The sequence below is a fragment of the Bos mutus genome, chromosome 9 (assembly GCF_027580195.1).
Source record: "Bos mutus isolate GX-2022 chromosome 9, NWIPB_WYAK_1.1, whole genome shotgun sequence".
In the NCBI taxonomy this organism is placed as follows: Eukaryota; Metazoa; Chordata; class Mammalia; order Artiodactyla; family Bovidae; genus Bos; species Bos mutus.
The window spans coordinates 20089096-20110819 of NC_091625.1; the positions used below are offsets into that span (position 1 = coordinate 20089096).

The 21724-nt window shown below is 36.2% G+C and overlaps 1 protein-coding gene across 1 annotated transcript in view; it reads left to right on the forward strand.

Moving 5' to 3' along the window:
* BCKDHB (branched chain keto acid dehydrogenase E1 subunit beta) overlaps positions 1–21724 on the forward strand; it is a 266835-nt gene that overhangs the window by 196522 nt on the left and 48589 nt on the right. The window contains exon 9 of the mRNA XM_070376237.1: positions 425–511. Within this exon, the coding sequence (XP_070232338.1) occupies positions 425–511 (87 nt within the window). The remainder of the gene's footprint in view (positions 1–424; positions 512–21724) is intronic.

The following is a 21724-nucleotide window of genomic DNA, read 5'->3' on the forward strand; positions in this document are numbered from 1 at the left end:
CTTCTCAGCACCCACACAAAAATGTCCTAAGACTACTTATATATGTGCACATATATTCCCAAATGGACAAAAAGACACTTTCATTCTTAAAGTCACATGACGAAAAGAAATGATACTTACAGGAAAATGTGAAATACAATAATTCCATTTATAGCACAAAAGTACATTTTTAATGACATACATAGAATTACAAATCTCATTTTTCTTTTACCATAGGATTTTAAACTACTGAAAACTTTTTTAGCAGTGCAAAAATCAAACTGTCTGGTTGAAAGGGAGTTACAGCTTATTTGGCATAAAATTGAAATGCTAATTTTAAATTGTTTATGGGATATAAATAATTTATTTTTATTACTTAAAACTACCATTGTATACTTGAAATATGTGTTCTCTTCAGTCTCAGAAACTTCCTTTTCTCTTTCAGTCTGTGATCAAAACAGGGCGACTGCTAGTAAGTCATGAGGCTCCTTTGACGGGCGGCTTTGCCTCTGAGATCAGCTCAACGGTTCAGGTAGAGTAACTTTTTGGCACTGATGTAAGCATTTGTGCAATTGCATATGTCTATTCCAAGAACAAAATTACTTATCACAATATGTAAAAGTATGCACTGTTTAGAAATGTACATTTTTGCGTTTGACTCCAGTTCACTGTCCTTCAGATAATGGTCTGATTACATCTTCTTAAAAAGAAATCTTAAAAGCTGAAAAATTCCTTAATAGGAAGAAGGAAATTTGAAATAATCTTAAGAAACTCATGCGGGTTATGTTTGCTAGGATAACCGGAAAAGCAAACTCGTAAATTTGAATGTGATGTTTCTGTTTTGATAGAACTTTTCATGATAAAGCTTATCAGGAAATAGTTTATAAGACTGATTTTAATTGCCTTACAAAAAAAAAATGAATCTGTCAAAAGTCAGTAATTTAAATTCAGTAAATAATTTTACAGTCAATGATTAATTTATTAATTTGATTAACTGAATTACATTATGCTATTGAACACTTATGAAATGGTTTAAAAGCCTCTTTTTAAAAAGTATTCAGTTAAGATGCTGATTATCAGGAAAAAATTCTACAGACCTCTTTAGAGGATTTTTACTTGAAACTTTCATCACATTTATATTTAGATTTGAATAAGATTATTTAAACATTTCATCTTTTACAATTTTTTAAAATAAAAAATTAAATAACTATATTTTAAGTGGAAGTTTGCATGAATTTTAAATTTAGAGTATCTTTGTAGCTGGCAAACATTTTACTTTACTGATGGTAAGATGATTCTATTGTTGAGATACATATACATTGAAAATTCCTTTAAGAATGTAAGTTTTAAAACCTTGATATGAAATTATGAGATATGAACCTTGATCATTTCTACTAATAAAATATCTAAGTATGAATTGACAATGTTATAAATATTTTAAAATTAGATAAAATTTAAGCATTAAAACTGGATAAAAAGAATTCATAATTATAATAAAAATTATGCTGTTATTTTTACATATTGTATATATTATCATTAACAAAATTAAGAAAATATTTGAGTTTTGTAGATTTGTTTTCTTTATTATAGAGACTACAATTTGAAGCATATTGCTTATCATTATGTAATACGAATACCTGGTATTTACTGTGAATTTTATTCATGAGTAATATAATGTACTATCTTTGGAAAGAAAAAAAAATGGGGCTTGCAAGAATGAATCACTAACACCAAGATTCCATTTCAAGTCAAAGGCAAACTGGAAAAAGAAACTAGGATTTTCTGATTCCTGCTTAATATGTGGTCCACTAAACCCATTTGAATGAGAGGAACTGGCTGTTGCTAATGGAACCACTGTTTGACAGCCTTGTTTCATTTTGCCCACTGAATACCATCTCAAAAATTTCACTACCATTTAAAGGTAGAAGGAAAATAAGTAGAACATAGAATTTAGAAATTATAACTAAAATCTGATTTAAGTATGCTTTTAAAATTTGAATTCCATTAATTGTTAGAAGCTGAAATAGATTGTAATTATGTTTCAGTGTGGAAAAGAATTAGAAAGATTGTCTTGCCTAGTGTCTACTGGTCTTGAAAAATATGTGGACTTGTGTTGAAGGAAAATTGTCTCTCGGGCTCCAAGAGTAAACCAGTGAATTCTAGTTTGAGGAGTATCATATTAGCTAAATACAGTCAGTGTAAAAAGTTAACACCAAGGTCATAAACACTGTATCAAAATCAGATCCTGAAGTTATATGATAATAATCAGTGATCAAGTTTGTGACAGAGATGATCCAGAATATGGTCATATTTTTTATCATAATATGAAAACACCAAAACAAAGACCATACCTTGTAATACTCAGACTCCCAAAATGCCCACTGATCCTGAGTGTCTGAGGTCTGAGAAATTTTGAAGCCAAACCAACTGTGTTCCTTTAACAGATGAGTGTTTGTCATTCATAGCGCTCGTGATTGAACCAATGTTAGAATTAAGTGGAAGATTTGGGTCTAGGATGGGAGTCTTGAGTAAATGTTGAGTGCACATTCTTTATTCAGAGTACCCCTCGCCCACAGGAGGAAGGTAGAAGTTCTGGATTCATTATAAAATGTTCTCTGTTTGCATGTGAGAACTTTTCCACCAACAAATCACAAAATGATTTAAGGCAACAATGTAAAAATCTGTAGAGGGATCTTCGTTTGATGTTTTGGGGAATTAAAATTGGGATTTATTAATACGAAAAAGATTTAGAAAATGTTCACAGTTGTTTTTGCCAAATTCAGATATTACTTGTACAAATGGAAAGGATAGAAAGTGAATTTTAGCAAAATATAATGAGCATAGTATCTTGGAATAGTCTGCCTGTTGTGGCTTTTGTGTGTTGACTAGAAAGAAAAGAAATGCTAAACACTTTGAGAGGGTTTAAAAAAAATTTGGTAGTAATGTCTGCATAAAATGTAGAGTAATCTGAATAATATAATCTACTTTTCAGTAATTGTTTCATGCACATATTCAAATAAATGCAGCATATCGTATTGAGCATCTTTTTCACGGAAGATCGGTCACATTCCCTATTGTAAGTGAAGCCTGTATCAAATTACCCAGTGCCTGGGTTTGTTTAAACTGAAATCACTTAAGTGTGAGGTGCAGCGGCTTTCACCACTTGGAACAGTTCATGCTTCTCTATTTCTTTTTGTTGTGTATACTTTGTAAGGTTAAAAAAGATAAAGCAGGGTTAAGATTTTGAAAGCAATTTTTGGGACACAGGGAAAAGGTACATAGAGAACTTTTCATTGTTGTCCTAGAAAAGAAGTTTGAAATTAGGGATGAGAGTGATCTGTACACGTGAGCACTAAGGATTAAAATGCTGGGTTATTCTTGTTGTATCAACAAATTTAAATTTTATGTGAAAGTGAACAAACACAAACAAAATGTACTCCCTAAGCATCGTTTTGCGGAAGAAATTTGGTAGTTCTTTAAGAGCTCATACTTAATCTTACGAAATTGCTCTTAAAAATATATTTTGGGAGAACGATTATTAACAACAGAACTATTGTTTTAAATTCAAAACTGAGAGCACCATTTTCTATTTTCTTCAAATTTTAAATTATTTCCCATATTAAAAGTTAAAAATCTTCAAGAGAATACAGCATTTTAGACAATATTTCTTTAAGTTTATAATTGATATTTTTTGATGGAAAAATTATATCATGTTGTATAATATTGAATGTCAAGTAAAGGAAGTTTTTTGCAAGTATGGGAAGTATTGCTGGCTTTCCTACTGATGATTTTTAGCTAGATAAAATATGAAAAGAATGAACATAAAATATGTCCATATTTTATTTATGTAACTTTTCAATTTATAGCAGATGGTTCTTCTATCGTACAAGGAGTTCAGTGTACACAAATTTTCTCATGCCTGGTGCATCTTTTTCCTAAAGCCATTTATTTTATTATTTCAATAAATATTCATTGTTACCAGTCTCGGTTGGGAGTAATGTTAAAGTCACAAAAGTGTTTAGGAGACTACTTTGTATTAATTAAACCTAACATTTGAAACATATCTCTCAGTAGTTTCTTCATAAAATTTATGTAAATGCTTAGAAAAATACAAACCAATCCATCAAAGCTGAGCACTCCTTTGCATTCCTACTGGATTAATTTGGAAGTTAACCGAAGGGCAGAACAAGCTGAGTGAGGTCTGGTGTATCTGGCTCCCTCAGGGGACGATTTCTGGGTCGGTCATCCAAGGCTTCACTGTCTCTTCCCATCTAACTTTACATTCCCATCTGTTCTCACTTGGGGGTGAGGGAACTTTCCCCTTCTTTCCTTTGACACATACCGAAACTTGGAGGAGAGCTTCTTTTAGGGAGTTACACATTCCATTCTGTACCCAGATTTGTGGAAAAGTGCAGAGACAACAGAGTTTAGCTAATTCATTGACCTCATTGTGGAGTTTGAGTGAAGATTGTGTTGTTTTGGAAAATTATGATTTAATTTGATGTGATGTTTGTATTCCTCAGCTTTATGTAATCACAGCTTAAAAAAATTTTTTTACTGTGTAGAAAAATATATTTCCCCCAATGTATCATATATCCTAGAATATAGTATTCAGAATAGGCACTATTTATCAATATTAAGACTAAATAGTTTCTGGTATTTTAATAGTTTTAAATAGTATACTTTCTTTAAGCCTTGTAGAAACCAACTTTATTATTAATTTCTAATACATTCCTATAATGATCAACTAAATCTTGACTCAGATAAGCTTGAGATAATAATACAATTTTTTTTTTTTCGTCTCTGGATTTAGTGCTTAATAAGAGTGCCAAAAATTTTAGGGATTGGGGCTGCTTAAAGATTTGAATTTTTTTTTTTTTAACACATGGAAGCAATAAGTCTGCAATAAAGAGTCCAATTGGAGAGGATGGTGAATTTCCATACCATTGTTCCATCCTTTCTGTACAGTCTCTATTTCTAGGATGAGAACCCAGAAATTGTGCATTACAGACATATATTTTTAAGATAATCATATTATAAATGTTTGAGAGGGCTTTTATAGGGTTTATATTAGTCCATGTAAAAGGAAGCTTTCATAATTTTCAAGTAAAGAATTTTGTCTTTCTCACTGTTTCATGTTAGAAAGGATTATGCAGAAGGATATTTTTTCTTATAAACTTATTATTACCACCAAATTTACCAACCTTCTGGTTTAAAAACATCAATCTGAAGAAGAGGGAAAACATCCTAAGTGGTCTTGAGTTTTTTTTATCGTGAAAAATATGTTGAAATAAAATTACTGTGTTGATAAAGAGTCATCAGAGAAAACTGTCAAGGCAGTAATCGGATGAACAGTTAACTACACTTTCATAATCTTATTACTCTCCTTTTTCTATGAGTGATACGAAGCATTTGCCAACAACAAAAATAGCAATCAGGAAAAGTGTACTTATGTCCTAATGTCTATCTAGATGGAGCCAAAGCATCAGAATAGAGTAGTCAGATATGCAATGACCTTCTTAAAATGGAACTTTGCCCTGAAGCCTGTTGAATGTTCAGTAAACAGCTTCTGTGGTCATAAATATAAACCAAAGACAGCCTTTCTGGGGATGTATTATGGGTGGAGCTGCTGTATCACCATTAGAGGTTAAGCACGTGTTTTGCTCTGTTGGTCTTCCCCCTTGCTCTGCCCACTCCTTGTCTCCTCCGGTGTCTCTTTTCCCTTTGCTCCTTAGTGTACACGTGGCCAAACTGCTCCCATCAGCCCTCTTTCTCCTCTCCCCATTCTTCCCCGGGCAATCTCAACCATTTTGAGGCTAGTCTTAAAACCTTCAAATCTGAAACCTTCATGATTGACTCTGCCTGTGGGGCCTTAGACTGAAAATTCCAACTTCATGCTGATTTTGGTAAGGATAAGAAATTTTTATGATAAAATGGTTTATGTGGAAAGATTTTTAACATGAGACAAGGAGAAAAGGTAGACATCAGCATATGGATATCTGCCAGTTTCTGGAAATCAGCTCATCTCAAAATGAATTCTGTTTCTTTCAACTCTTTCTGGGCCTATTAAATTGTCTTCTTATCACTGTCCCTAAGCTTCTCACATTGTATCACTTTACTATGCATTATTTTCTTAACACACACATCAAAGGTTGTCCCTCATCTGTTTGAAAACCTCCAGTAGAAGTTCGCTGGCTGTAGGAATAGATCTTTAGGTCACGATCCTTATCTGCCCCAACCAACGTTTGCAGTGTTATTTCTCACATTCTTTTATGATTCTGGTACCACAGGGATCATGTTGCTGGTGAATTTGAAGTTCGTCATGTCTCATCACAGAAAGAATTTAGTGAGAGACAAAGTCCTAGGTAAGAAGTGGATTTATTTAGAGAGAACAGAATGTGGGCCATCTAGAAGGTGAAACACCTTGGGAGAAACACACCCCACAGGAAGAATGTGGGCCTTCTCAGGACAGAGAGCCTGAAATATGGTGGGGTTAGTTTTTATAGGCTGGGTAATTTCATAGGCTAATGAGTGGGAGGATTATTCCAATTATTTTGGGGATAAGGGTGGGGATTTCCAGGAATTGGGCCACTGCCCAATTTTTGGCCTTCTATGGTTCGTCTCAGAATTGGCATGGTGCTGGGTGAGTATGTCACTTAGCTTATGCAATTGTATTACAATGAGCATACACTGAGGCTCAAGGTTTACTAGAAGTCGAATCTTCCACCATCTTGAACCTAGTTGATTCTAACCAGCTAGGTCTTTGTCATATCCTATAGCTATATTATTATTTTAAAGGTTGTACCCTATCCCCCTCCCTCCTATTTCAATCACAGTGGCCTGCTAGACATTTCCTGAATGATAATTTTTGCAACCAGCCTTTACTGAATCTTCTGAGCATATCCTTAATTTGGACCTTTCATTCAAGAAATAGAGTCCTTATTTTGTAGACACTTAACATTCAGCTGAAGAAATAGACACTAAACAGATAATTATACTGTGGTACTTATTAGGATAGAGAAATATTCAGAAGACTATGCAGGGATTATAAAATACTTGATCACCCAATTTGTATGTGATGGCTAAGTTAACTTGGAGAAGTGAACATGGGCGAGGATTCAGGCAGAAGGAACAATATAAATAAGGAGGCAGGAAAAATATTTGATATTCTAGAGTTTAAAATGGTTTTGACTTGACTGAAATGTAGTATGTGATGTTTGTAGCATGAGGTAAGGATCAATAGGTAAGTGGGAGAATCTTACATGTAATACTAAGCAGCTTGTTTTTGTGTAGAGGAAATAGACATGACAGAGTAGAACCAGCCACACTGATACAAATTCCCAGTTTAAATATATCAATATATGTATGTAAAATACACCTTATAAACTTGCTGGCAAAAAGGAAGTTATACAAATTCAAAGAACAATGGTCACAATTATCATTGGTTAAGGCAAAGCGGTGTAACTGAAGGATTTTAAGCGGGAGGTTAACACAGATAGATTTACAATTTAGAAAAACCTCTGGCATTTTATGTTGAGGATGGATTGGGAGGGGTGAGACGAGAAGTCACAGAGATTGATTAGGAACCTATTTGGGTAATTTAGATGAGAGATTTAAGGGTCTTCTAAACCAAGGACACAGAAGTGAGGCTGGAGAGAAAGGTGAATTTTAGAGAGAGGAGGAGAGTATGAAAGAAAGTCTTGCTGACTGATTAAGGAGGAGTTGGGCAGGGAAGGCTTAGCTTGATTTCTAGTTTGGGCAAATTTTGAATGGAGGTGCCCTTTTACTGAGTCAGGGAATATCACTGGAAAAGAGATTTAAGCATATCTATCACCTGTGGAAGATGATGAATTCATTTTAGACTTGTATGCTTTGGGTCTTGGAAGCTCCAAAGAGATTCTAACATATAGGATAGGACTAAGTAACCATCTTCTTATGTTAATGGCTGAGGTCGTATAGATATGGTATGATCACACAGGAAAAGGACAGTCTTAAGAAGGGGAGTTACTGAAGCAGTCCTTGCCAACATTTCTGAGCAGGGAGCAAGAGCTGTAGAGGAGGGTAAGATGGAGTGGCTAGAGAGAAGGAAGGGAAGGGGAGCGAGCCACTGCAGAAGACCAGTAGGGAGACTTTTATCATGGAACATGTGGCCAACAATATTAACTGCTTCCCAGTTTGTCAGCTAGACCGATGGTCGTACCTTGAGTATGACAACCAGAAGACACTGGTGACTTTGAAAAAAGCACATGTAGCTCCCATTGTATTTGGTCTGGTGATTAAATGGTGAAAATTAAATAGAGACAACTATTTCAAGAAAGATGACTTATAGTGAAAGAGGAGGAATAAAGTTGTTAGAAATGGGCTCAGTCTTGCAATGTTATTTGCTGAGCATGGGATGCCATTTTGTCAATTCGAATCCTTTCTTGGTGTTCTCCTTAACCTCCCTTCTCCCCATCCACATCCTCTCCCTCCACCTCCATCCAGCTAGCAATCGGGTTTTCAATCTCTCAAACCTGCTCTTTGTTTTCTATTCCCCTGATAAACTATAAATGGATCAAACAAATGTCCTGTATTAATGCATATATGTGGAATCTAGGAGAATGGTATGCGTGCTAAGTTGTTTCAGTCATGTCTTACTCTTTGTGACCGTATGGGCTGTAGTCCACAGGCTCCTCTGTCCATTGTTCTCCAGGCAAGAATACTGAAGGAGGTTGCTATGGTGTAGATGATCTTATTTGCAAAACAGAATAGAGACACAGACATAGAGAACAAACGTATGGACACCAGGTAGGGATGGTAGGATGAATTGGGAGATTGGGATTGACATGTATATGCTATTGTTCAGTTCAGTACAGTTGCTCAGTCGTGTCCCACTCTTTGCGACCCCATGAATCACAGCACGCCAGGCCTCCCTGTCCATCACCAACTCCCGGAGTTCATTTAAACTCATGTCCATCAAGTTGGTGATGCCATCCAGCCATCTCATCCTCTGTTGTCCCCTTCTCCTCCTGCCCCCAATCCCTCCCAGCATCAGAGTCTTTTCCAATGAGAACTCTTTGCACGAGGTGGCCAAAGTATTGGAGTTTCAGCTTTAGCATCAGTCCTTCCAATGAACACCCAGGACTGATCTCCTTTAGAATGGACTGGTTGGATCTCCTTGCAGTCCAAAGGACTCTAAGAGTTTTCTCCAACACCACAGTTCAAAAGCATCAATTCTTCGGCGCTCAGCTTTCTTCACAGTCCAACTCTCACATCCATACATGACCACTGGAAAAACCATAGCCTTGACTAGATGGACCTTTGTTGGCAAAGTAATATCGCTGCTTTTCAATATACTATCTAGGTTGGTCATAACTTTCCTTCCAAGGAGTAAGCATCTTTTAATTTCATGGCTGCTGTCACCATCTGCAGTGATTTTGGAGCCCAAAAAACTAAAGTCTGACACTGTTTCCACTGTTTCCCCATCTATTTGCCATGAAGTGATGGGACCAGATGCCATGATCTTCGTTTTCTGAATGTTGAGCTTTAAGCCAACTTTTTCACTCTCCTCTTTCACTTTCAACAAGAGGCTTTTTCATTCCTCTTCACTTTCTGCCATAAGGGTGGTGTCATCTGCATATCTGAGGTTATTGATATTTCTCCCGGCAATCTTGATTCCAGCTTGTGCTTCCCAGCCCAGCGTTTTTCATGATGTTCTCTGCATATAAGTTAAATAAGTTAAATAAGCAGGGTGACGATATACAGCCTTGACATTCTCCTTTTCCTATTTGGAACCAGTCTGTTGTTCCATGTCCAGTTCTAACTTTTGCTTCCTGACCTGTGTATAGGTTTCTCAAGAGGCAGGTCAGATGGTCTGGTATTCCCTCTCTTTCAGAATTTTCCACAGTTTATTGTGATCCACACAGTCAAATGATTTGGCATTATCAATAAAGCAGAAATAGATGTTTTTCTGGAACTCTCTTGCTTTTTTGATCATCCAACCGATGTTGGCAATTTGATCTCTGTTCCTCTGCCTTTTCTAAAAACCAGCTTGAACATCTGGAAGTTCATGGTTCATGTACTGCTGAAGCCTGGCTTGGAGAATTTTGAGCATTACTTTACTAGCATGTGAGATGAGTGCAATTGTGTGGTAGTTTGAGCAGTCTTTGGCATTGCCTTTCTTTGGGATTGGAATGAAAACTGACCTTTTCCAGTCCTGTGGCCACTGCTGAGTTTTCCAAATTTGCTGGCATATTGAGTGCAGCACTTTCACAGCATTATCTTTCAGGATTTGAAATAGCTCAACTGGAATTCCATCACCTCCAAAGCTTCATAGTGATGCTTTCTAAGGCCCACTTGTCTTCACATTCCAGGATGTCTGGCTCTAGGTCACTGATCACACCATCGTGATTATCTTGGTCGTGAAGCTTTTTTTTTTGTACAGTACTTCTGTGTATTCTTGCCACCTCTTCTTAATATCTTCTGCTTCTGTTAGGTCCATACCATTTCTGTCCTTTATCGAGCCCATCTTTGCATGAAATGTTCCCTGGGTATCTCTGATTTTCTTGAAGAGATCTCTAGTCTTTCCCATTCTGTTGTTTTTCTCAATGTCTTTGCATTGATCGCTGAGGAAGGCTTTCTTATCTCTCCTTGCTATTCTTTGGAACTTCATTCAGATGCTTATATCTTTCCTTTTCTCTTTACTTTTTGCTTCTCTTCTTTTCACAGCTATTTGTAAGGCCTTCTCAGACAGCCATTTTGCTTTTTTGCATTTCTTTTCCATGGGGATGGTCTTGATCCCTATCTCCTGTACGATGTCACGAACCTCTGTCCATAGTTCATCAGGCACTCTGTCTATCAGATCTAGTCCCTTAAATCTATTTCTCACTTCCACTATAAAATCATAAGAGATTTGATTCAGGTCATACCTGAATGGTCTAGTGGTTTTCCCCACTTTCTTCAATTTAAGTCTGAATTTTGCAATAAGGAGTTCATGATCTGAGCCACAGTAAGCTCCTGGTCTTGTTTTTGTTGACTGTATAGAGCTTCTCCATCTTTGGCTGCTGTTGTTACTGTGTATAAAATAGATAACTAAGGAGAGTCTACTGTATATCACAGGGGACTCTACTCTGTGGGAGCTATACTAAATGGGAAGGAAATCCAAAATAAGGGGATATATGTATACATGCAGTTGGTTCACTTTGCTGTACAGCAGAAACTAACATAGTGTAGCAACTCCAATAACAATTAATTAAATAAATAGAGTGGAAAAGAAAAAGAAAAGGAAATCAAACTACAGAATTTAAGGGAAAAATGTAGAAAATAACTGATTGATATGGGCAAGAAATTTTTTGAGCAAAAAATTAAAACACGATAAGGTCAATTATATTATCACAGATTAAAGTATTTGCATAAAGTGACAAATATTTGTGTAACAAAAGCAAGCACAGTTAAAAGGAGAATGACATCTGAAGAAGTGTTGGAACATATGGCAAAAGATAAATATGTGTACTTTGATAAACATTCTTAAATATCCATAAGGAAATTAATAGCCCTGTATTTAAAGGTCAGAGACAGATTATTTTTATAACATGAAATTATACACCACTTATTATGGTTAAAAATGCAAATTTCAAAATGGGATATTACTATTCTTTGTTACCTATAAAAGCGGTAGCACTTAAACATAAATTATTTTTATTGTTGAGATGGTGCAGGGTGAATGTAGAAAGTGATGATTCATCTTTCCAGGAAATCGGTTTGGTACTGTGTATCAACCCTCTGACTTGTGAATTCTACAGCTCCTCAGTTTAGAGTTACACACAGAAATGGATAAGGGCATTCTTCTCTGTGCCATGCATTTGATTAGTAAGATATTGGAAGCAGTTTTCAATTGCAACAGGAATACAGTTGAATGAATTATTTGTTTATTTTGGTTGTGCTGGGTCTTCATTGCTTGCGGTCTTTTCTCTAGTTGCAGTGAGCAGGGGTGCTCTCTAGTTGCAGTGCGCTGGCTTCTTATTGAAGTGGCTTCTCTTGTTGCAGCGCCGGGGCCCTACGGCCCACTGACTCCAGTAGTCGCAGCACGTGCGCTTGGTAGTTGCGGCTCCCAGGCTCCGGGACGCAGGTTCAGTAGCTGTGGCTCACAGGCTTAGTTGCCTCGAGGCACGTGGAATCTTCCCAGATCAGGGATCGAACTTGTATCTCCTGCTGTGGCAGGTGGATTCTTTATCACTCAGCCACCAGGGAAGCCCTAGTTGAATAAATTATACCGAACATTGTGGATCTATTAAAACCATTGAAAGAATAGTTGAAAACGTTGTAGCATAATGAAAAACTCACTAGGCAAGGTGTTCTACTTGCCCAATTTAGTGAAAAGAAAAAAAATATACACGTATGTATCTTTAGTCGCTTACTCATGTCCGAATCTTTTGCAACCCTTTGGACTGTAGTTGGCCAGGCTCCTCTGTCCATGGGATTTTCCAGGCAAGAATACTAGAGTGGGTTGCCATTTCCTACTCCAGAGAATCTTCCTGATCCAGGGATCAAACCCCCATCTCCTGTGTTTCCTGCAATGCTGGCGAATTCTCTATCCACTGAGCCTTCGGGCTTAGGAAAAAAATAAAAGTAAAAATTTCTATTATTTTTTCTCATAATTTATTTTCTATGTACATATATCATAATTTATAGTATTGATAATTAAGAGCTTTCTTATAATTAGATATCTCTCTCACAAGACATGGTAAGTCTTTTAATTCTTCCTAAATTGTTTTAAATAAGAACGCTCATTTTGCTCATCAGTTCAGTTTGGCTCAGTCGTGTCTGACTCTTTGTGACCCCATGGACTGCAGCATGCCAGGCTTCCCTGTCCATCACCAACTCCCAGAGCTTGCTCATAGAGTTGATTTTTTAAATTTCGTATTTCACATTGGTGTGGTTTCTTCATCATGTACATTTGAATTTTGGGACTTGTCATTCATAGTGGTAATCCTTAACTCAAGTTTGTGATGTGGGATAGTTTTAAAACCAGTGAAACCCCAGCACATAGATTTGGTTATTATCCAGGTTAGTTCTTTTCCCACATGCATGGTATATTTGATTCATTGCTCTCATTATAAAGGTGAAAGCAGCATAATATTGGGATATTCAGATTATTTCATTTTCCCAGGTTAAACAGTCAATGATACTAAAACTAACATTAATAGTATGTAATGATACCAACATTGGATCCCCTACTGATTTTTCTTCCTTTCTTTGGTATTAGCTTTATGTTGGATTGCCATCTTTTTTAAATCTTTTTGAACGTAAGCCAGTCAGAAAAAAAGATTATCCACATTCCATCTCTCTGGGTAATGATAAAGTGCTCACTTTCTCTCATACAATCCTTAATATTTTTCCAGTCAGAAGTAGTCCCCTTTGAATTCAAAGGTGCATTTACACTAAACTTCCTGCACATTTTTATCCCTGTCTTTGGAAACTCTGGTTAGTATTTTGTTGTGTCCTTTTGGTGGTGTCCCAGACCACTCCTGTCTAACCCTCTTAAGACCAACAGATCTTCCCGTTGGATGGGAAAAATTAATTCTGCTGGAATGTTTGGAAATAAATGTGTTCAACTGAAAGGTTATGTTATAAAAATATAGTCCTAAATCACGAGGTAGAAATTATTTAAAGGAATATGTGGATTCTCCAGGAACCTCAGTTTGGAAATAGCATCTCCTCAGAGAGTCCCTGGGGCCGCATCAACAGGAGCTGCGCAAGCCAGAGTCTTCCTCCATCACACGGCTCTGTCTTCCTGTCCTCGTAGCCTGAGCAATGTGTGCAGGTGTCTTGTTGATTTGTTTAGTGTCTTTCTTCCCTCCAAAGAAGGCAGCTTCATGTTTGCTCCCGTAAGCCTGGTACCTAAGAACCCTGCCTGACACCAAGCAGGTGCTCAATAAATAATTTAAATGAATTGTTTGTCCCCAGGCATCGCTGTTGTTAACAGTTCCTTTGAAGAATGATATTCTTGCTGCCTTATATTGTATATAGAAATCCTAGTTACAAAACCTGCTAGATTGAAGTGTTTTTGTTTTGTATATCACCACTCCAATTTGTTGTCCTCTGCTCCCTGCCCCTCCGCAAAAAAAAAAAAAAAAAAAAAATTGCTTTGTATTTGTTGAGTTAACCTCTGAAATAAACACTGATATTCTGAGCTGTAGAATTTCACATTTCTACTTACTGTCCTTTCGGCAGAGAGTAACTTCTTTTGAATAATCTACTGGTGCTTTTTTTCCTCCTCATAATTGTCTAGTGAGGCTAAAGGAAACACTTACTTTTAAATAGTTACCAATGAAGCTTCATAGAATGAACAGACTATTTAATGAGTAACATAGGTTCTCAGAACCTAAGGCATTACTTTCTTTTAAAATTTAGTTTTGAGATTGACATTTATACATTACTATACTTAAAATAGATAACCAGTAAGGACCTACGGGTATAGCACAAGCCGTTCTGCTCAACACACTCTAATAACCTAAATGGGAAAATAATTTATAAAAGATACATGTATATGTATAACTGAATCACTTTACTGTACACCTGAAACTAACATAACACTGCTACTCAGCTATACTCAAAAAAAAAAAAAAAAAAAGTTACTGATTTCTGTGATTTGGTACCTTTAAATTGTATTTCAGCACCTAGAGAGTTATAGTTGCCTTCAGAAGCAGTAATTCTTGAACATCTGGTTGTATTATCAAAAAGAATTACAACTGATTTAAAATAGTTCATTTTCTTATTTGGTGTCAAATAGTTTCTCACATATTAAAAAATAATTTTATCAAGTATGGCCTTGTCTTAATATTTTTCAAACTACAATAAGGTTATTTAACATTTTGTAAATGAGATGCCGCAGAGCATGTATCCATGATGTGGTCAGTCTTCTTGGTCACCTTGTACAATGTCCTAGGCAAGTACGGAGAAGCATTTTATGTCAGGCGAGAAATTTTAGGCAGGTTTTATCTGCACTGTATTCACTATCAGGGGCTGGTCAGCCTTCTGGATATAGAACTAAATTTCTCAGCTACTTTGTCAGCCTCTTGGTGGGCAGTAAAGTTGCTGCTGTTGAAAGTTCGTTTTATTTTGGTAATTTGAATAATTAAATTTATAGTTCAAATTAGTTTACTTGTTGTTACAAGGCCCGTCATCTCTTTCCATGAATGAGTTCACAGCTCGCCAAAACACGGTTGAGTTGAAAATAGACATGAAAATAGAGATTAACTACTGCTAATGAATTTTCTGCTCAATTCAAATCTAAACACTTATGAAAATTAAGACAAGTTACAATCAACACTTAACTGCCAAAACAAGCAGTTGAAAATGAAAGCTATAAACAGAAATCATGTAGTTTATAATTGTTTTGATTTGAAGAAAATCTATCAATATTAATGAAATCATTCAAGAGGTTGTTTTAATTTGCAGAAATGTCTGAAAAATTACATTTGATTGGGGAAGTGTTGAATATTTGATTATATTCTTTAAAATTACTTCGAAGAAGGGATTTTAATTTTAATTCTTGATCCATTTGAAGAGACCTACCTTCTGTTTTTAATCCTTGAAAATATCATATAATGATGTTTACTATTAAAGATAGTTTCATATTGCAGGTGGTACCATGAATCAATTTGTCTTTAGCAAAATGGCTGGGTGAAATGATAATTCATGTCCATACCATTAAAAGTATCTAATTATTTGTATTTTACGAAGTGCACTGAGATGACTAACATTTCAAAATTTACATTTATAACCCACAATTATAGTTATGCCATTGTTTAAAATAAGTTCTGATTATTTCCTTTCTCTTGATAGGACTAATTCACCATCAAAATAACTACATTTTTGTGTTTCTTTCCTGGACTAATTCTTAATATGCAGCTTAGAATGCAGGTAGTATGGAATACTTGCTATGCCTGTACTGTTGAATGCTTTCTGGACCAGTCAGACGATCTGTTTTCCCTGAGATGACTTGTAATTTTAAATGTTCTAGCACCATTTTTCTCCTTTATTCTACTATCCTTTTAAAAATAGTACCAATGGTTATTCCAATTTGTATTAACAGTTAAGAAAATTGAAGTTTAGTCTTACCTTTGCAGCTCATTATGGAAGAATCTCCAGCCTCTGCACTCTGACAATAAATTTATGCTTTCACTTTTTAACCATGAACTTTTCTGGGCATAGGTTTCTACCTCAGAGTACACGGCAGACCCAGTTGAATGTACTTTGTGAATAATATTTCAACATCACACCATCCTATACTTTATTAAAACCAGCTTTGCTGTGGCAGTTCCAAAAACATAATTCTGTTCCCTTAAAAATAATGAAGTACTATACTTGATAAAAAATAGTCTTTTATTATGATGGAATGTTTTATTATGTATGCAGCTATCAATTTACCTAATAAATAGTGTTCATTTTAATAAAATCCATGTGCTTTAGAAAACTAGTACATTGATTAACCCATATTCACACTGAGTCATGGAAGGTACAGGTGAAGCTAGAAGCCGCTTGTTGGTCTGGATGCTACCTGGATATCTTCTTAGCCTTTCAGAGAACTACAGTATCTTCTTTCTCTCCTTTTCTTCCTTCTTGCCTCCCTCCCTCCCTTTCTTTCTCTTTGCTTTTCTTGACAGTATTCTCCATGCTGGTCTCAGCAAGCCCATGGATCTCTGCAGCAAAGTTATAATTCTGTGCTATCCTTTTAGACAAGAATCAGAAGTGCCCTGTAATACTAGAGGAAGTTAAAGGATTGAGGTTGGATGTAGGCATATATTTTCTTTTCACATGGTTGGTCAAAAATGATATTACAAAGATTATAGAATTACTTAATACCATGTGAAGAGCATTTTAAAATTTGATCATCTATCAGTACAAAGAATGTGTATGTGCTTCCAACCAAAGAATATCTGATTTCACCTTTTTACTGATGGTTTCTTAAAATGGTATCGTTGAGTAAGGTGTTATATGTGAAACTTCTGCCTACATGGTTAATTTCCTCCAAGGATAGCATAGCTAACAGTAGTTTTAATGATACTGTTGGAGGATAATTGGCTAAAGTTGAAATGAAGGGGATCATTATGACACATAATTAAGAAAGACAGTCTTTTCCAAATATCAAGAGAAGAACAAAAACAAGCAGAGCCCATAAAACATTTTATAATGATTTCTCCAAAGAGTAAACCCGATTCTGATTTTTTTCCTTCAGAAAAAATCTCTTCCAAAAAAAAAAAAATTCCACTTTGAAATGTTGATTATGCCATTTGAAGAAATTTGCTAAGTAGTTGAAAAGTTCATTTAACATGAGTTTTCTTACTGCTTGCCTTATTACTCAAAATTGAGACAAAATATTACTTGTTCATTGCCGAAACAGCATTTAGCTAAGAATGGAAAATAGAGTTATAATTAGCATCATCATTGTGTTGCTTCTATTGAAAAAGTTCTTTTAGAAGGAAGCCTTGGCTCATTTGCTACCTGGCTAAAAATCTGTTTTCCTCAGAGACAAATACCCTTAAAACAGTGTTTCTTGAGAGGACAGAATTCCAGGTTACACAAATAGAGATGCTTCCCTTGAGATACTGGAAAGGAAAGATGGACTTATCAGGTGGATACTGGTTTGTTTGTTGAAACTCCTTTCCCTTGCAACAGTAAAGCCAACAGTCTATTGTCTCTGCATTTTAAAAATGATAACTGTTTCATAGATAAAATATAAAGACCTTTGTTATCAGTGAAGATTTTGTTAGTGAAAATTTATTTTGTTTTGGAGGGTCACAGGTGTGGGGAATGATGACCTGTAATCATATTGATGCTTAGAAAGCATCACTCCAAACAAAGCTAGTGGAGGTGATGGAATTTCAGTTGAGCTATTTCAAATCCTGAAAGATGATGCTGTGAAAGTGCTGCACTCAATATGCCAGCAAATTTGGAAAACTCAGCAGTGGCCACAGGACTGGAAAAGGTCAGTTTTCATTCCAATCCCAAAGAAAGGCAATGCCAAAGAATGCTCAAACTACCACACACTTGCACTCATCTCACATGCTAGTAAAGTAATGCTCAAAATTCTCCAAGCCAAGCTTCAGCAATACGTGAACTGTGAACTTCCTGATGTTCAAGCTGGTTTTAGAAAAGGCAGAGGAACCAGAGATCAAATTGCCAATATCCACTGGATCATGGAAAAAGCAAGAGAGTTCCAGAAAAACATCTATTTCTGCTTTATTGACTATGCCAAAGCCTTTGAATGTGTGGATCACAATAAACTGTGGAAAATTCTGAAAGAGATGGGAATACCAGACCACCTGACCTGCCTCTTGAGATACCTCTATATAAATGTTAGTAAATGAGAGAGGGAGAAAGAGGTGTGATTCTTAGAGGGGACATGTAGCCCAAATAAAAAAAAAAAAAAAAAAAAGAAATTTGTATGCAGGTCAGGAAGCAACAGTTAGAACTGGACATGGAACAACAGACTGGTTCCAAATAGGAAAAGGAGTACATCAAGGCTGTATATTGTCACCCTGCTTATTTAACTTATATGCAGAGTACCTCATGAGAAACGCTGGGCTGGAGGAAGCACAAGCTGGAATCAAGATTGCTGGGAGAAATATTAATAACCTCAGATATGCAGATGACTCCACCCTTATGGCAGAAACTTATGCAGATGACACCACCCTTATGGCAGAAGAGGAACTCAAAAGCCTCTTGATGAAAGTGAAAGTGGAGAGTGAAAAAGTTGGCTTAAAGCTCAACATTCAGAAAACGAAGATCATGGCATCTGGTCCCATCACTTCATGGCAAATAGATGGGAAAACAGTGGAAACAGTGTCAGACTTTAGTTTTTTGGGCTCCAAAATCACTGCAGATGGCGACTGCAGCCATGAAATTAAAAGACGCTTACTCCTTGGAAGGAAAGTTATGACCAACCTAGATAGCATATTCAAAAGCAGAGACATTATTTTGCCAACAAAGGTCCATCTAGTCAAGGTTATGGTTTTTCCAGTGGTCATGTATGGATGTGAGAGTTGGATTGTGAAGAAAGCTGAGCACAGAAGAATTGATGCTTTTGAACTGTGGTATTGGAGAAGACTCTTGAGAGTCCCTTGGACTGCAAGGCGATCCAACCAGTCCATTCTGAAGGAGATCAGTCCTGGGATTTCTTTGGAAGGAATGATGCTAAAGCTGAAACTCCAGTGCTTTGGCTACCTCATGCGAAGAGTTGACTCATTGGAAAAGACTCTGATGCTGGGAGGGATTGGGGGCAGGAGAAGAAGGGGACGACAGAGGATGAGATGGCTGGATGGCATCACTGACTGGATGGACGTGAGTCTGAGTGAACTCCGGGAGTTGGTGACGGACAGGGAGGCCTGGCGTGCTATGATTCATGGGGTCACTAAGAGTCAGACACAACTGAGCGACTGAACTGAACTGAACTGAATCATATTGATCTTTCTGTGCCATCTACAAGTCAAGCATTTTAAGTGTGACTTCATATTTGCATTGGTTTTCATGAAACCCTTGGTCATCTGTACATCAGATAGAGCTGGAATTTGCATTAGGGTATATTTATCTAAAGAAATGCTCAGTATGTACAGTAAGTGACCATAGAGTTCCAGCTTCTGTGTCAGGCTAGGGAGAAAGAAGGGAGAAGGCAGTGGCACCTCACTCTAGTACTCTTGCCTGGAAAATCCCATGATGGAGGAGCTTGGTAGGCTGCAGTCCATGGGATCGCTAAGGGTCAGACAGGGCTAAGCGACTTCACTTTCACTTTTCACTTTTATGCATTGGGGAAGGAACTGGCAACCCATTCCAGTGTTCTTGCCTGGAGAATCCCAGGGATGGGGAAGCCTGGTGGGCTGCCATCTATGGGGTCGCACAGAGTCGGACACGACTGAAGTGACTTAGCAGCAGCAGTAGCAGGGAGAGAGAGGAACTGATAGGGAGTTTGGAAATTAGATCCACTTCTGTTGGCCTATTAGGGCCAGCTCTTAAAATAGTTGTTCTTGTTTCTATCAGTTCTCATTTCCCATTGTCTGGATAGGAAGATTGTCATAGGAACAAAGACTTGAACTGGTAGTGGAATAAAGGTTACTGTATACTTTATCTTTCAAACTTGGACAGCAGGAGTAAACTAGTTTCATGCAAGCCAAGATATAAAACTAAGATGTTACCTATTTACGCTATTTTATGGGATGACATCCCCTACTACATTTTACAATTAAATCTTAAGTACATTCTTAGTAACAGTGGAATTAGAACTATATAAGAAGGATTCTTATTAAATTAAATCAAATCAAATTTAGATCTCATAAATGTCCAAGAGATAAAAAACATAATGAAACTCAAGAACATAAATGCTATTTCATTGTTCAGTGATTATTTCTTTTAAATATAATGTTAAAGAAAAATTTAAGATGCGTTATTTTTGCTAATGGCTGCTGCTGCTTTTTTTTACATGCAATTTATTTTTAGTTATTGGCAATCTACCTGGGAATTATTAAATGACTTGGTATTTGTTGTGTTGGAAATTGTCATCTTTAATAGCTTGAAAATGTCAACAAGTACCAAATATATTGAAAATAATTTAAAACATGTCTCATTCCCCCAAACTAGGTGTTTAATTTTTTGTCTTATGTACAGAATGGAGATGAAAATATAATTATATGCGCCTTTTAAAAAAACTTTTTGCTGATCTACCAATCAGTGAATGATAAATGACCTTTTCTATCAATAACAACTTTTGATTTTTTACAAGTTTGGCTTTTTGAAACAATTGCCAAAGGGAAAAAAATTTCATTGTTCCCTAACAGTAAATTAAGGATCCAGAGAGATCCACTAACTGTTTCAGTATGTTTCGTATTTCAGTAAACTTTATTTTCATTACATTGAATCATATTATTAAAAACCGAAATGATTCTATAAAAATGTATTCAATGGCACACTGACTTTGGGGTGTATGTTTTTGAAAAATGCCTTGATGAGAGAAACTCTGTTGGCAAGATCAAGACCTCACAGAAAACAGAGATTTAGGAGTAAATAAATAAAATACTTTATGTATTTAAAATAAGGTAAATGAGAATACTGCTTCCAAAAGACACTGAAATCATGGTGTAAGGCTATAGCATAAGTACGTCTCCTGAATGCCCTTCAGTTCATAAAGTGCTGATGAAAGGTACATGGCATTAAGTACATTCTCCCATGTTTTGTGTTAATACAGACTATACTTCATCTTAAGGATTTTTTTAGACCAACTTTTATTGCATTGCACTTTTTTTTTTTTTTTTGGTATATATATACACACACACACACCCACACACACACCCACACACCCACCCACACACACATTTATTTTCCTTAAATCCAGGCGAAATACTTGTGAAAGTGCCCAGCCTTTTTACAAAGTATTCTGGGACTGAAGGTTATGGTTTTCCTTTCCTGATCTTTGTTCATTTATGGAGTGGCTGAAGTAACACAGTGTTTGGAAGCCTAAGGTCGGGGTAGAGGCTTAGGGAACATGAGTAGCTAAGTGTCCTTTTGTTTAAGGGGCAGAATATAACTGTGTGTCATAAATAGATCTCACATTTTAAAGTTCAGGTGAACAAGTATGAAGTTGTTTTCTCAAAACAAGAGTTGGTGAAATCCTCATTGCTAATAGATTATTGAATGGCCAGTCTGTATATGTTTAGAACTTTCAATCCTCCCCCTCCTTTTTTTTTTTTTTTTGTTTTTTTTTGGTGAGGGAGGG